At 38.2% G+C, this 13,220-nt stretch overlaps 2 protein-coding genes across 3 annotated transcripts in view; one reads left to right on the top strand and one right to left on the bottom strand.

The window, feature by feature from the left end:
* Positions 1 to 1,514, bottom strand: part of LOC138043278 (vezatin-like) — a 3,097-nt gene extending 1,583 nt beyond the window's left edge. The window contains exons 1-2 of the mRNA XM_068889469.1: positions 1,273 to 1,514; positions 1 to 1,002 (exon numbers count right to left, since the gene is read on the bottom strand). The exon at positions 1 to 1,002 is cut by the window's left edge and continues 1,583 nt beyond it. Coding sequence (XP_068745570.1) covers positions 1 to 1,002; positions 1,273 to 1,474 — 1,204 coding nt within the window. The 5' untranslated portion in view covers positions 1,475 to 1,514. The remainder of the gene's footprint in view (positions 1,003 to 1,272) is intronic.
* An 11-nt stretch (positions 1,515 to 1,525) lies between these two features.
* LOC138043279 (probable ATP-dependent RNA helicase DDX41) overlaps positions 1,526 to 13,220 on the top strand; it is a 134,655-nt gene continuing 122,960 nt past the window's right edge. For both annotated transcript variants that reach the window (XM_068889471.1, XM_068889470.1), the window contains exon 1: positions 1,526 to 1,638. In XM_068889471.1, coding sequence (XP_068745572.1) covers positions 1,615 to 1,638 — 24 coding nt within the window. In that variant the 5' untranslated portion in view covers positions 1,526 to 1,614. The remainder of the gene's footprint in view (positions 1,639 to 13,220) is intronic.

Here is a 13,220-nt window from a genome sequence, read left to right as displayed (position 1 = left end):
AAACCTTTTTGCTGGTTTCCTCAATAGATTCATTACCAAATATCTTATTAAAGCCTTTTTCACTTTCCTGCCAACACCTTATTGCAGACTCAAGGTCAATCTTTAACCACTGAAATGTTGTTTTCATCTTATTATTCAAGCAAGATTCCTCAGTGACCAAATCTTTCCCTTTGCCAGCTTTTGAAACTTCACTCATAATTTGCTGCAGAGACTGTACTCTCAGAATCCCCACTTGAAGGTGAAGTTTCAGACTATGAATTGCAGCATCTACAGGTGGAGGTGTTAATTGAATAGAAGGTCGCTTAGAATGATTTACTAACTCTTCATTTTCAAAGCAGTAGCTTTTGTGCATCTGGTAGCTCAGTGAAATGGACTTTGCTGAGGTCTCAATATCTCTGAAGGAAATTCCGAATATTTTGTTTACCTTTGTTAGTAGCTTGAGGTATAGTTGACTCAAATTTCCATCATTTGCCTCTAATGACAAGGAAAGAAAGAATCTACTAAGCAACTCTGATTGCAATGCATAAACCATTATTGTCGCAGTTTTTAAATGTTGTAATGACAATCCATCATTGCTGTATCTTGGTCTTACTTGTTCAGTCTGTTTAGACAAGTAGGTGAAAACTCCAGAAAGCTCCGAATTAAGAGGAAAACTAATAGCCAATTCTCGAGTTGTTTTCTGTAAGCAAGATATCACAATGTCAACGTTTTTCAAGACAGCTTTTCTCAATTCTGGAAAAACCAATCTTGTATTGTCATCTTCTGCAAACACAGGAATGATTGAGCTCACCATGGTATAGCCTTTTGTTAAATGTTCCATCTCTTGAATGAGCTTGACAGATTTCCTCAGAAACAAATCTAATTGCTTCATCTGCACAGTAAACGAGGTTAACATGTTTAAATTTCCCTGGTGAAGAATTCTGAAGTAATATTGCCTTACGGGTAGAATCCCAGCACACAACATTAGCAGAGCAAGTGGAGTGAAGCCAAAATCAGTAACAGCTGCAAGAAAAACTGAAGCGATTACCACAATGGCAGAAATGACGAAGAAAGGTCTTCCACTATAAAAATACTTTACTTTGTGTGAATGGTACGGCTGACTTATTTCTTCTATACGTTTGAAGAGTCGAGGATCAAAATGACAAAGGAATCTTGAATCTTCATCACTTAGCATTTTAGATTCTATGACTGCAACGATGTATTCTTCCCTAAACTCGTCAAGATCTCGCTCTCCCGGTGAAAAGAGAAAGCTGAAAAACCACGTTGACATACATGTAAGATGAAACCAAGATTTCCATGGCAATGATCCCTGAGGAAAGAACATTCTTATCCAAGCCAAAAGAGAGGAAATTCGGCTTTCCGCATGCGTGTCTTGGGGGACACAAATTTGGGCTCTTTCAAAGTCAGTGAACCCAATTTCGTCAAGATACTCCTGCAAAGGAGAGTTTTCCAACAAGACCTCCTCGTCAGCCATGTTCAGACGACGCTCGTTTTTCGTTAGGCCTGGAAACTAGTGAACAAATGTGTGCCATGTAACCACACAATTCGAGAGGACATGAGGTGGTAGTGTAACAACTAGTAGGATCTACAGCTACAGTTGCAAGCTGCCTCGAAATGGAAAGAAAGAGGGCACGTAAGGTTTGTGATATATCTTACGAATTATTCAATCCAACATCTACAATATGTAGATTTAGCCAAGCCTAAAAGCGGAGCTCCCGGGTTATTTATCTCATTTGCGTTCGGTTGAAAACATGGGTCCTCAAAGACCTATGAAACTATCGTGGTTATCTTTTCTCATCTTAATTATGTAAAACAAGGTGGCTTAGAATATCACATTTTAAAGGCTATAAAATACGCTTTTCAGTAAAAACCAAGGACGTTTCAGAAAGATAATGCACTTAGCTTTTCATAATGCACCTATCAATGTTATGCGCCGATCAAATCGAAACTTCAACATCCCCCCCCCCCCCCCCGGGAAAACCACGGGCATTGGACTATCTTCTGTCCCCGGGGACAGTGCGCGCATGTTTTGCTTGTTTTCATTGTCACGAAACAAATTCGAAACCGTCCAATAAAAGAAGCCAACAACTTGAAACATTGTAAAGACAAATATATAAACCACCTCTCCAATTCTCAGGTGTGTGCCATGTTGGCGGACCGTCCTTGGTCCACCAATATGGCGGCCAGTAATCAACGAAAACACCTGGAGTTTGCTTTGCCTCGAAAGTGTGTACTTTCGCTCATGGAATAAATGAAGTGTCTTCCGCTTACAGTATTTCACAAGTGCAACAGATCATTGTTCTTTCCCGCGGCAAAGCCGAGGTATTGCCTTGTCCCAAGGGGTCAATACTTTCAGGCGGTACTGTATTCACGTGCACATGTACATGTATTTTCAGTGAGTCACAGACAGAAAATCACTGGAGCATGGAAATAATGTGACATATTTTACGAGGAACAGTATTTATTTTAAGCAAATTAAAACAAAAACATTGTTTAAGATGGGCTGAATTTTTTCGCACTTTCATAAAGCACTTTTCCGCCACAATGATTTTTCGTTGATTTTGTCTACTAAGTTCAGTTCACTTATAAAATTTTCTTCTTTTACATTAAACAGTGTTTAAAATTTTAAGAGATGCTGTTGTTATGTAATCAGTAAATCTCAACAGAGTTTTCATCGTAGCGATCTTGACTTGACCGGGGAAGGATACATTTTTGACATTGTAATTTGAGCAAAATAAAAATTGCATCTAGATGGTTTCCACAGTGACATCATCAACTTACAAAATGAAAATCGCGAGGTCTTCTGGATTTTTATCTAAACAACGGTTGAAGATGAGCTACCGGCAGAATTTTTTTTTTGCAGATCCATAACGTCTTTCGTTTTGAAAATACAGCATTTTGAATTTCCGAATTGTCACCTTGCTTGACACCATAATACAGAGCTGGTTGAAAAACATGTCTCTTCCTATGATTCTCAGAAGTTTCAACATTTCAAGTACATAACGAGATGTGTAGACCAGACGTAATTTAAGAATGGTCTTCATCATTGCTTTCATCAGCAATAAATTGTTATATGTAATCATAGCAATTGCAGCATGTTGACTGCGCATGGATAACAAATTTCGCCTAAAGAACGACATAATTCTTAACTTGACATAGTCTGATGTTCTTTGCTCCCGTTTTTACGTGGCACTTTCACGAGAAATTCTTCTGGAAGCCGAATTTGCATAAGCCACACTGATGTGCACCAATGATCAAATGCTAACCAGAGCACGAAAACAATCTCTTCAGTTGAGATCAAATAATTTTTTACTAGTTCAGGGTTTTTTTTTTTTTTTTTAATTGTGATTCACACTTACATTCACACTTGTATCTACTTACAGTACCGCTCAAAAGTAAGTTACCACCCTCTCGCGAGACGAGAGTCTCGTCTCTAGAGACGAGTGTCTCGTCTCGCGAGACGAATCTCTCGTCTCTCGAGACGAGACGTTTGTCTCGCGAGACGGTTCAGAAAACTGTAAGTGTCTCCATAAACAAAAACTTTCCGAAGATTACCCTGCTTACGAAGACACTCGCGCTCCAAACGTAACACTTGATAATAAAGTTTTAGGTCCAGATCCGGTTGGCGTTGGTGTATTATTGTCTTTGCGTGCAGACATCTACCGGTGAAATCTTTATACACTGTACTTTGATTTGAAGTTGATTTAGAGAAGAAATGTTTCGATAAACTTCGCGCGGCCGCATGCGGTTGGCGGTGGTTTGTTATCGTCTTTGCGTGTGCACATTTTTAACCCTTGAATCGGCCCGTGAAATCTACATTTACTGTACTTTCATTCGGAGATGATGTCTAGGAGAAATGTTGCCATAAACTTGCACGGCAGCATGCGGTTGGCGGTGGTGTATTATTTGCCTTTGCGAGTCGACATTTAGGCCTCGAATCAGTCCGTGAAATCTACGTACACTGTACGAAGTTGATTTCGAGAAGAAATGTTTCGATGAACTTGCACGACCACATGTAAACACTGTTAATCAATCGATCAATTTCCTGCAGCAGTACTTAAAGCTTAAATCCATCGAACTGCCATAAAAATTTGTCTTTCAAATTCAAGCGAGTTTATCAGGCGAAGAGAACGCGGTTGTGGGTTGTTATTGCTCATCATGATCGCATCAGAGCGGTGAATGAAAAAAAACTTTTATTACTATTGGTCATGACGTTTATTACATTTGGTGGCTCCTAAAAGAGCCGTATTCTTTTTCTTTTTTCTTTGGGGATTCATTCTCCCGAGGCAGTTCCTTCACGTTGGATGACGAGTATTTTTTTTTTCTGCTTTTGCGTCGGCTGTTCAGACTTTCATCGCGCGCTGGCGACGTACACATGCAACAAAATTTTAAAAAATCGCATCACGGGCGCAAGCAAAAAATCACTTGTGTAGCCGCGACTTTAGGAGAATTGTTCATACACATCGTTTAATTCATGAACGAAAAATAAGCGCTTTCATGACAAATGTTCGTCGACCGCGGTGTATCGTCACAAAACTGTATTACTTTAAGTTGCGTGAAACGCTTCGACAAATAACTTAGATAAGATGTACCGCACAGACCTGAGAATTGGAGAGGTGGAAATGGAAAATAGATTTGTTTCATACAACAGTTCAAGTTCTTCGCCTTTCTCAGTGAACGGTTTCGAATTTTTCTTTTTTTCGTTGTTGTTGCAGGACAGTGAAAATAATCTCACTGTTGAATGAATTAAGTTTTGTGGGTGACATTCTCAAAAGTGAAGTCATAAAACTCGAGTTTGTTTTCATTTACCGTAGCAGCTAAGTCTTATTGTATATGTACTTTCTACTTGCTTGCAGTTATTTACGTTAAAACGTGTCGGCGGATCGACTTAAATGTGGGAGTAACGAACTGCGGGCATGACATATTTCTCGGTTATAACAGTATTGTAATTTTGATTCATGTTAAGTTTCATGCTCGCCATGAGCGTCGTTTTGTCGTTTGAATTCGCAAACGTTCGTGTAACCATCGGACTTCTATAAAAATTTATGCCAATCTTGCCGCTTCAGTGATTCTCGCGAGACGAGAGTCTCGTCTCTAGAGACGAGTGTCTCGTCTCTAGAGGCGAGACTCTCGTCTCTAGAGACGAGACACTCGTCTCGCGAGAAACGAGACGAGACTGGTAACTTACTTTTGAGCGGTACTGTATACAGAATAATAAAAATTACACAATTCACAACTACTAAAATCCATTATATTACCATCAAAACTAGTTAACAATTGAATTGCTTATGCACTACTTACAGTAATAAAATTGCAATACTTACTCTAGAAAACAATATGATTACTTTTTAAACTTGCAATACCAATTTATACACTACTTACAAATAATACTATTACAGATGCTAATTATCTTCATATTCTTACATCAAAAACAATGAGCAACAAAATAAAAGATACATGCATATTAAAAATAAATAAATAAATAAATAAATTAATTAATTAATTATATTGGAGTAAGTACCCATTTCTTTTCAAAGAAGTTTTTGTTGATCTTTTTTTCAGTTTCGTATTTACATGCAATCTTTAGTTTCGATTGCAGTCCTTGAATTTTAGGAAGTGTTTGGCTTCTTCTGTAGTCCCACAAAAATAATTTTCCAATTAATATGAAATAGTGTAATAAATTTGATAAAGGGCATTGTTTTGATAAAACTCCAAATAAAACGTTTTGCACAGAAAGATGGATTGGCTGATTCGATGGAAGGTACCTGTACGATTCGAAATTAGTCCAGAACGTTTTAGAGTGAGGGCATTCATAGAAAAGGTGATATAAAGTCTCAGGTTCATCATTACAAAAAGTACATGCATCATTAATTCTAAATCCAATTTTGCATAGTTTGCTGTTAGTGTAAAGAATAGAATTAATTACAGTACTTTGTATTGGAAAGCCTTAACATATGACTCAAGTGCAACCAAATGTGGTAACGAGAAGATTTCTTTAAATTGTTGGGTTGTGAAATTAAAATCACTCTTCAATTTGTGGATAATATTAGGAGGTTGAGCTTCTTTTGAGACCAGCAGCAAATAATAGTCTTTTGATTTTTTGTCTTTAATATCGAAAATTTTATTTCCAATAATGTATGGGGATATGGTTAATCTATCTTGGCCAATTTCTTTTAAATGAGAAGGTACAGAATGACAAAGGCCCGCCCATTGCAGAAAATTGCTTTACGGGGTCTAATAGATGAAGTAAATATGTCTTCTTTGTTACATTTTTACATTCGTTAAATAGTCGTTTTAGCCAGGCCAACCTTAAAGATTTGACCATGCTTTCCAAATCTATCATTTTTAGACTACCTCTCTCTTAATCGTTTATTACACTTTATTTGTATCTTTCCATAAGAACTTGAATAACAATTGATTCAGTTTATTCATAATTTCCTTTGGTGTAGGAAGTAGCAAACATACATAGACGAATTTTGGGATCAAAAAAGATTTAATTATTGTCACCTTACCATAAATAGAGAGGCCCCTAGAGGACCAAGTATATTAATAAGTAGCCTTTCAATAAAGTTCTTTTCCTTTAATAGTTTCTGATCATATGTGAAATATACCCCCGGAGCTTTAATTGGGATTTTAGGCCACTCAGTACCAAAATGTTCCTCTTTACTTTCTTTTAATGATCCTATCCACATACCCTCAGTTTTTGATTAATCTTAAGAGCGGAAATGCTTTGAAACTGGTCCAGTAGTTCAAATAATACTTTGGCTGAGTTGGTATCTGCTAATATCGCTGTAGTGTCGTCAGCGTACTGTAAAAGTTTCGTTTCTTGCTCATCTCTGATATAAATTCCTTTGATGTCTGAATCCGGGTGAAATGCAAAGTCTACAGAGCTGTGGTACTGTCAACCTTCCTGTATGGTGCAGAAACTTGGACTATTTACAGAGCCCAAGTTAAGAAAGTGCATGCTTGTTATGATGAGGCAATTGAGGGACATCATGGGCATCAAATGGCATGATAAGATCACAAATGCTGAAGTCCTTAGGCGTGCAAACCTTCCATCCATGGAGGACATTCTTGCTGAAAAGAACCTAAGATTGTTAGGCCACGTTCATAGGATGGATCATGACCGACTCCCTCGCTAACTGCTGTATTCACAACTCTGTTCTGGAAAGCGAAATCAGGGAAGGCCAAGGCTGAGATTCAAAGATGTAGCAAAGAGAAACATGAAAGTGAGGAAGATCCCAGTCATTTCTTTCCTTGGCGTTTTTCTTTGAGTAGTTAATAGCGTATGCCCAAGGTTTAATTTTATTATATTTGATCCAATCTCAAACGATACAACTGTCCGAAAGTTCTTGTGTCCCTCTGCCGTCCATACTGGAAGCATTTCAGTAACATTATTTACATATTCTTCATCCTTCAACATGGAACAGTTCATTTGCCAATACCCGGGACCTTTCTGCTCATTTTCTAGCTCTGAAATCTCTATCAAAATTGCAGTGTGGTCTGTTCAAATGGCTGGAATTGTATCACTTGATTTCACTAAATCGTTCAAATTATTAGAAATTAACCAATAATCGAGACGGCAAAAAAATCTTGGGAGACTTTTGACTCCAGGTAAAACTTCTTATGTCTGGGTTTTTAATTCTCCAAATACCAACCAGATCTAGTTGATTTTGTAGGCAATCAATGCAGGCGGTGACTGATTGTCTTTGATTAATTATACCTGCTTTTTTATCAATCTCTGGATTTAAAGGGCAATTGAAATTGCCTCCTATAATGATATTATCTTCCGAATCTAAGTTTTCTCTTTGTAGCGTTGTGAGTAAATTATTGAAAAACGATATGAGAGTTACGAATTCTTTATCTTGATAAAAGCTGAATTTAGCAATAACAGAAATTTGGTTTTATCAACGGAGTTGATAATGTAAATTGGCCACCGTACGTGAAAAGCTGACGTTTCAAGCGTTAGCCCTTCATCAGAGCGAATCGAGGAATTATGGTTTATGTGTAGTTTTTATAGTACAGTAGGAGCTATGCTATTGGTGGTAACATGGCAACGTGAAAAATAGGAATATATTAGTTAAATGAAAAGCGTTGGTTAATACGGTGTGGATTAAGGGTGCCGATTTGGAAGATGAATTTTTGTTCCAGATTCTTGCGGCTTTCCGTCGTACCTAGTTGTATAGGGAAAGGCGGCAGATAGCCATGCGTTTTTTGGAGTGGTTAGAGAGGAATCTGGAACAAAAATGCTATTTCCGTAAACAAATCTAATAGCTTATTGATCTTGGGCTCTAATTTAGTTATACTTGCTGAGGCATCGCAGCAATGGCCTGAAACACATTCCTCGTCCATTTGAGAACCCTTATTTTCTCGCTGTCGTTTACGGGGAATACACTTTTCTTCGGTGTTTAAAGCGCCTTCCTTGATCTCTTGACTCATTTTGTCAGTAGACAGAGCGCTGAATTCACAAAATTCACGTATCTATAAGACTTCTGACAGAGCGACCAAAAACACGTCCTTCACCTTAATTGCTCTGCCACCTCGCCTATGATTATTGCAACATTGGTTGCAACATTGGTTCTGCCTTCCGATCTTCAGGGGTTTGATGTCCTGGGTTGTTTCATGGAATCTTTTTCTTTTTGTAATTATTTTGTAACTGTAAACAACTTTGAAAGTAATACTGCAGTAGTAAACCGCAAGAATAATGTTTGCGTAAGTCTTACTTTGAACAACAAACGGCTGGTCACGCAAGGTTTTCGAGGATATGTTGAATGTGTTTTGTAAATTCTCTGTGACCAGCAACCCAACATTTCAGTCAATTTAAAGTGAATCCGCAATAGTAACGTTTTGGAAAGTGATTAGCAACACTATCTAGCTTGAGTAGTTTTATACTTTTCAACCGGGCATTGCAAGAGCTGGTCACCAGACCCTGGACATGTAAGCTTACAGATTTGTATATATTGTCAAAACCTTCTCCGGCTGCAGGATATCGAGATAATGAATGTATGTTCCGTGCACTGAGCTGCAAAAAACAAGCGGACATATTCGCCCACAAAATTGACTCGTCGAAGCTTCGAATGAACAGTCCACAATATGTAGCAAAGAAGGTTTCAAATGTGGTCGGAATCTGGCTACGGATATTCTCTTCGCATGTAAAAGGAAAATAAAGGCAACCAAGGTCCATGACTAGCGGCTATGATCCTCTTTACTGTTCGCAATTTTCAACCAAAACTTGTTCAGTTTCTGTTCTTCGGTGGGATTTCAACATTATAAGCTGGCTTATTGAAACACAAAGTCAACGGAAACCCTTTACAACTCTACCGTGGAATTTTAATTACCGAGGGTTTACGTCGGTTGACTTTCCCGCAGCAACTTTGGAGCCTAGCCGTAAATTCCCCTTGGCAGAAAATCGGCCTACCGTGGGAATACCGAGGGAAATTTGCGACAGGGTGACGCGGCAATGACATGGTAAAGGGGTCAATACTTCCAGGCGCTACTGTATTTCAAACATTAAAAGATTTTCTTAAAATTCCTCTGAAAGCGACGTATAGTGATTTTACTTCATAAGACCTTGTACATGATTCCGATCAATACTTTCAGGTCTGACGTTAAATCATGAAACGCAAGGATTTGCGGTCTATCAAATAGCAGGCTACCATGTTTTGGCTGCTAAAAGCTACAGACAATGCAAGAGATTTGAACCATTTGAAAAAGTTTTTAAAAATTAAAAAAAAAGAAGAAAAACGAGACAATAAAAATGAGACGCCAGGCAATTTATTAAGTGCAAGGAAGGATTACTTTTTTGCAAACGTTGGCCATGTAGCACTTATATTTGAACAGACTTAACTGATTAGAGTGTAATGTGAAGTGCTAAGTTTCTACCCCAAATGAACCATGTGAGCGTTGGCCCTACTATGGAAATGGACTCACACAAGGACTGAGAAAAACTCTGACCAGGGTGGGAGATGCCACAGGCATCCCACTTGACAAGTGTGGAAATTTTTTTTCCCCTGACCATGGTGGCTGCATGCCAGGTCAAACTTGTCCCTATCCTGACATATGACAGGCTTATAGCAAAAAATTATTTGCAGGCTTGTGGGTACCTACCTTCAGTTTTTCGAGACGGTAACCGGTTTACCAGTAGGGAGCTCAAGCAGGCACGTTTTTGAGACACGGACGGCAGCCAGAAGAGAGGATTTCGCGTGCCAGGACAGTGGTGTCTCCTAGATTTTTACTTTAATCATTTCTAATGGAGAAAAGATATTTAATTTAACAATGTAAATAAACAAGTTAAAAGGGAAAATAGCTCACTTCCGGTTGCCGTCCTTGTCTCAAAAAATGCACGTGCCTAAGCTCCATAATATGGCCTCACAGATGAGCACGTATGATTAGGTCCCAATTTCCTTCTCCAAAAAAAAAAAAAAAACCAAACATACCTGCCCTGGGGCCTGACTCTCAGTCAAATTTCCGATGGTAGGGAAGGAAATAGAAGTCAGATGCCCCACATATGGCCCGGAACCCCTTCAAAAAAAGTCTGTTGCCCAGTATCTGACCAGTTAAAAAATAATTTCAATTTTTGCAACTTCTGGGAAAGGAAGTATACCAAAAGGAAGCTGAACATTTAAGCTTTGAGATGCAAATTTTGGCAGGCTTTGAGCTTTTGGATCTTTTGCAGAGGGCACTGTTCTGTTCGGCGGGTGAAAATTTATGCTTTTCACTGCTCAGTAAATTGGTCGCTGTTGAAAAAAGGGTCTGTAAATCAGGATGTTTTCGAAGGAACAATATTTGCAGTGAGACTTCTGAAAGAGTACAAGTAGTCATAACATCCCTCAATTCTTCCTGAAATGTAATGTTTCTAGAATAAGAGAGGCCAGAATCATCAACAAATTTCACTACGCTCAGGACTTCAACCTCTAAGACCATTTCTCATCTTCTGTCAAGTTACAGTGAAGTTACAACTATGGCACTAACCACCGGTGATTTAGATGCTCCGGAGGTACCACAGCAGTTATTAACATCCCGTGTTTCCCTTTCTGATGAACGTGGCTATGATGAAGAAGACTGGCTCAGCAATACTCAGGAACTTGTTGCAAAGGAGAAACTTCAACCCAAAGATTTTTTATCGTGGGTGGCATACAGAGCTTCTCAATCGTCACTGTCTAGCTACAAGCCTGCAATTATCTCTCTGCTGCCGATGTTTCCAGAGAATGTGCATTCCTTGGCCATGATAGCGCACAGTATGTGTGTGATCAAGGCTGCTGTGCAGCACATCAACGCCTTACAGACTCCAGTCATCGCATTAGATAAGCCACTGTTTGCCTTAGCAAAGCAAATTCAATGGACACTTCCTGAGTTCAGTGAAGCGCAATTCGTCATTGAGCACAAGTGGGGCTTTTTAGCGGATTCCAGATATTTGTTTTTCACTGCCTGTCTTGTTTATCCAATTGACATACCATTCTTGAGCTCCATAAGGGTATAAAATGCCATTCACGTTACAATGACTTTTGACACCTTTGCAGGTTAATTTTAAAATGTTCTCCTGTGTCCACCAGAGAAGTCTGCGCATTACCCCAACCTGCTCAAAGCTAACAAAATATGCACAGAACACTCTAATACCCTACTGCAACGAAAAACTAAGCCTTCATGCTTAAGTGCAGTTAAAAGACCCCACAAAAAATAACAGTGTGATCCGGGACCCATTGCATATACCGGACACATTTAACAAGCATTTTGCATCGGTGGGCGATAATTTAGCTAGCAGGCTTCCCTCAATGCAACATAGTTATGTTGATTTTCTTGCTAAATCAAAATCACCTCAGTCATCATTTTATTTTCGACCAGTAACAGCTTCAGAAGTGGAAACTGAAATTCTTTCTATTCCTATAATAAGAAAACATGGTCTTTATTCATGGCCGATGCTATTATTAAAATATGTAAGTGACATGATTGTAAGCCTGCCTCTTGCGACACTTTTAAATGTTTCTGTTTCCTAGGGAGTATACCTGCCCAATCTAGAATTATCAAAAATAGTGCCAGTGTTTAAATCTGGCGATGAGCTTGATGCGAATAATTAATTGTATAGACCAACGAATATCACTTTTATCCAATTTTAACAGAATTTTCGAAAATCCAATGTATTCTAAGATCTATGTTATTGAAGAAAATAGATTACTCTATCAGGCACAGTATGGCTTTCGTAAATCACATTCTACACAACATGCAATTTTGGATATTACTAATACAATACGAACTAATTTGGATTAACGCCTTTTCTCATGTGGTATTTTTACTGATTTGAAGAAAGCATTTGATACGGTTAATCACGGTATATTATTGAACAAATTGGAACATTGTGGTTTCTGAGGAATAATTAATGATTGGTTTTCTTCTTATTTAAGTAACCAAACGCAAACAACAGAACTTACATGTAAATGTCATTATTTTCTAATGAGGCTGCAATTATGGACAAATTCAATTTCTATACCTTTGCTGATGATGCAAATATCCTCAATGCCGATAAAGACATTAAATCTCTTGAAACCCTTGTAAACTTTGAACTTCGTAAGGTTTCTAACTGGCTAACTGCAAACAGGTTAACCCTCAACATTAAAAAACCTAATTATGTTATTTTTCGACCTTATCAAAAGCGACTAGCGCTCAAACCAAAAATTGTGGTATATGATAATGTACAGAGCAAATCAGTTAACCTTGAAGATAACGATTATGTAAAATACTGGTACCCAATGGGGTTTTCATAGACTGCAGTTTAAGGTGGAAATTTCATATTGAACACATCGTGGTCAAAATAAGTACTGTAGATTAGTTGGGATTATTGCACAACTCAGGCATTTTGCGCCACAAAATAATCTACTGCGCATCTATCATTATTTAACATTGCCCAACATATCTTATGGGCTTACTGCGTGGGGTCTCGCATTATGCAAGTAAATCCTACCTGACGAAAATTATAGTCCTTCAAAAGCGAGCACTTAGATTTATTTTTTTCGTAGGGAGATGTGAACATGCAGTCCCTTTGTTTATTGATGCTGATATTCTACCACTAAATTTTCTTTATTTCAAATCCGTCTGTTGTTTAATGCATGATATACAAAATAGGAAGGTACCCAGTAACCTTTTAAATCTTTTCAGCGACACTACCAGTATTCATTGTTATAACACTCTGTCTTCGTCAGCAAATAAATTCTATATTAAGAAATCTA

Source organism: Montipora capricornis, chromosome 3, assembly GCF_036669925.1.
Source record: "Montipora capricornis isolate CH-2021 chromosome 3, ASM3666992v2, whole genome shotgun sequence".
In the NCBI taxonomy this organism is placed as follows: Eukaryota; Metazoa; Cnidaria; class Anthozoa; order Scleractinia; family Acroporidae; genus Montipora; species Montipora capricornis.
The sequence above is the reverse complement of the archived record's forward strand: the minus strand, read 5'-3'. Positions and strand labels throughout refer to the sequence as shown.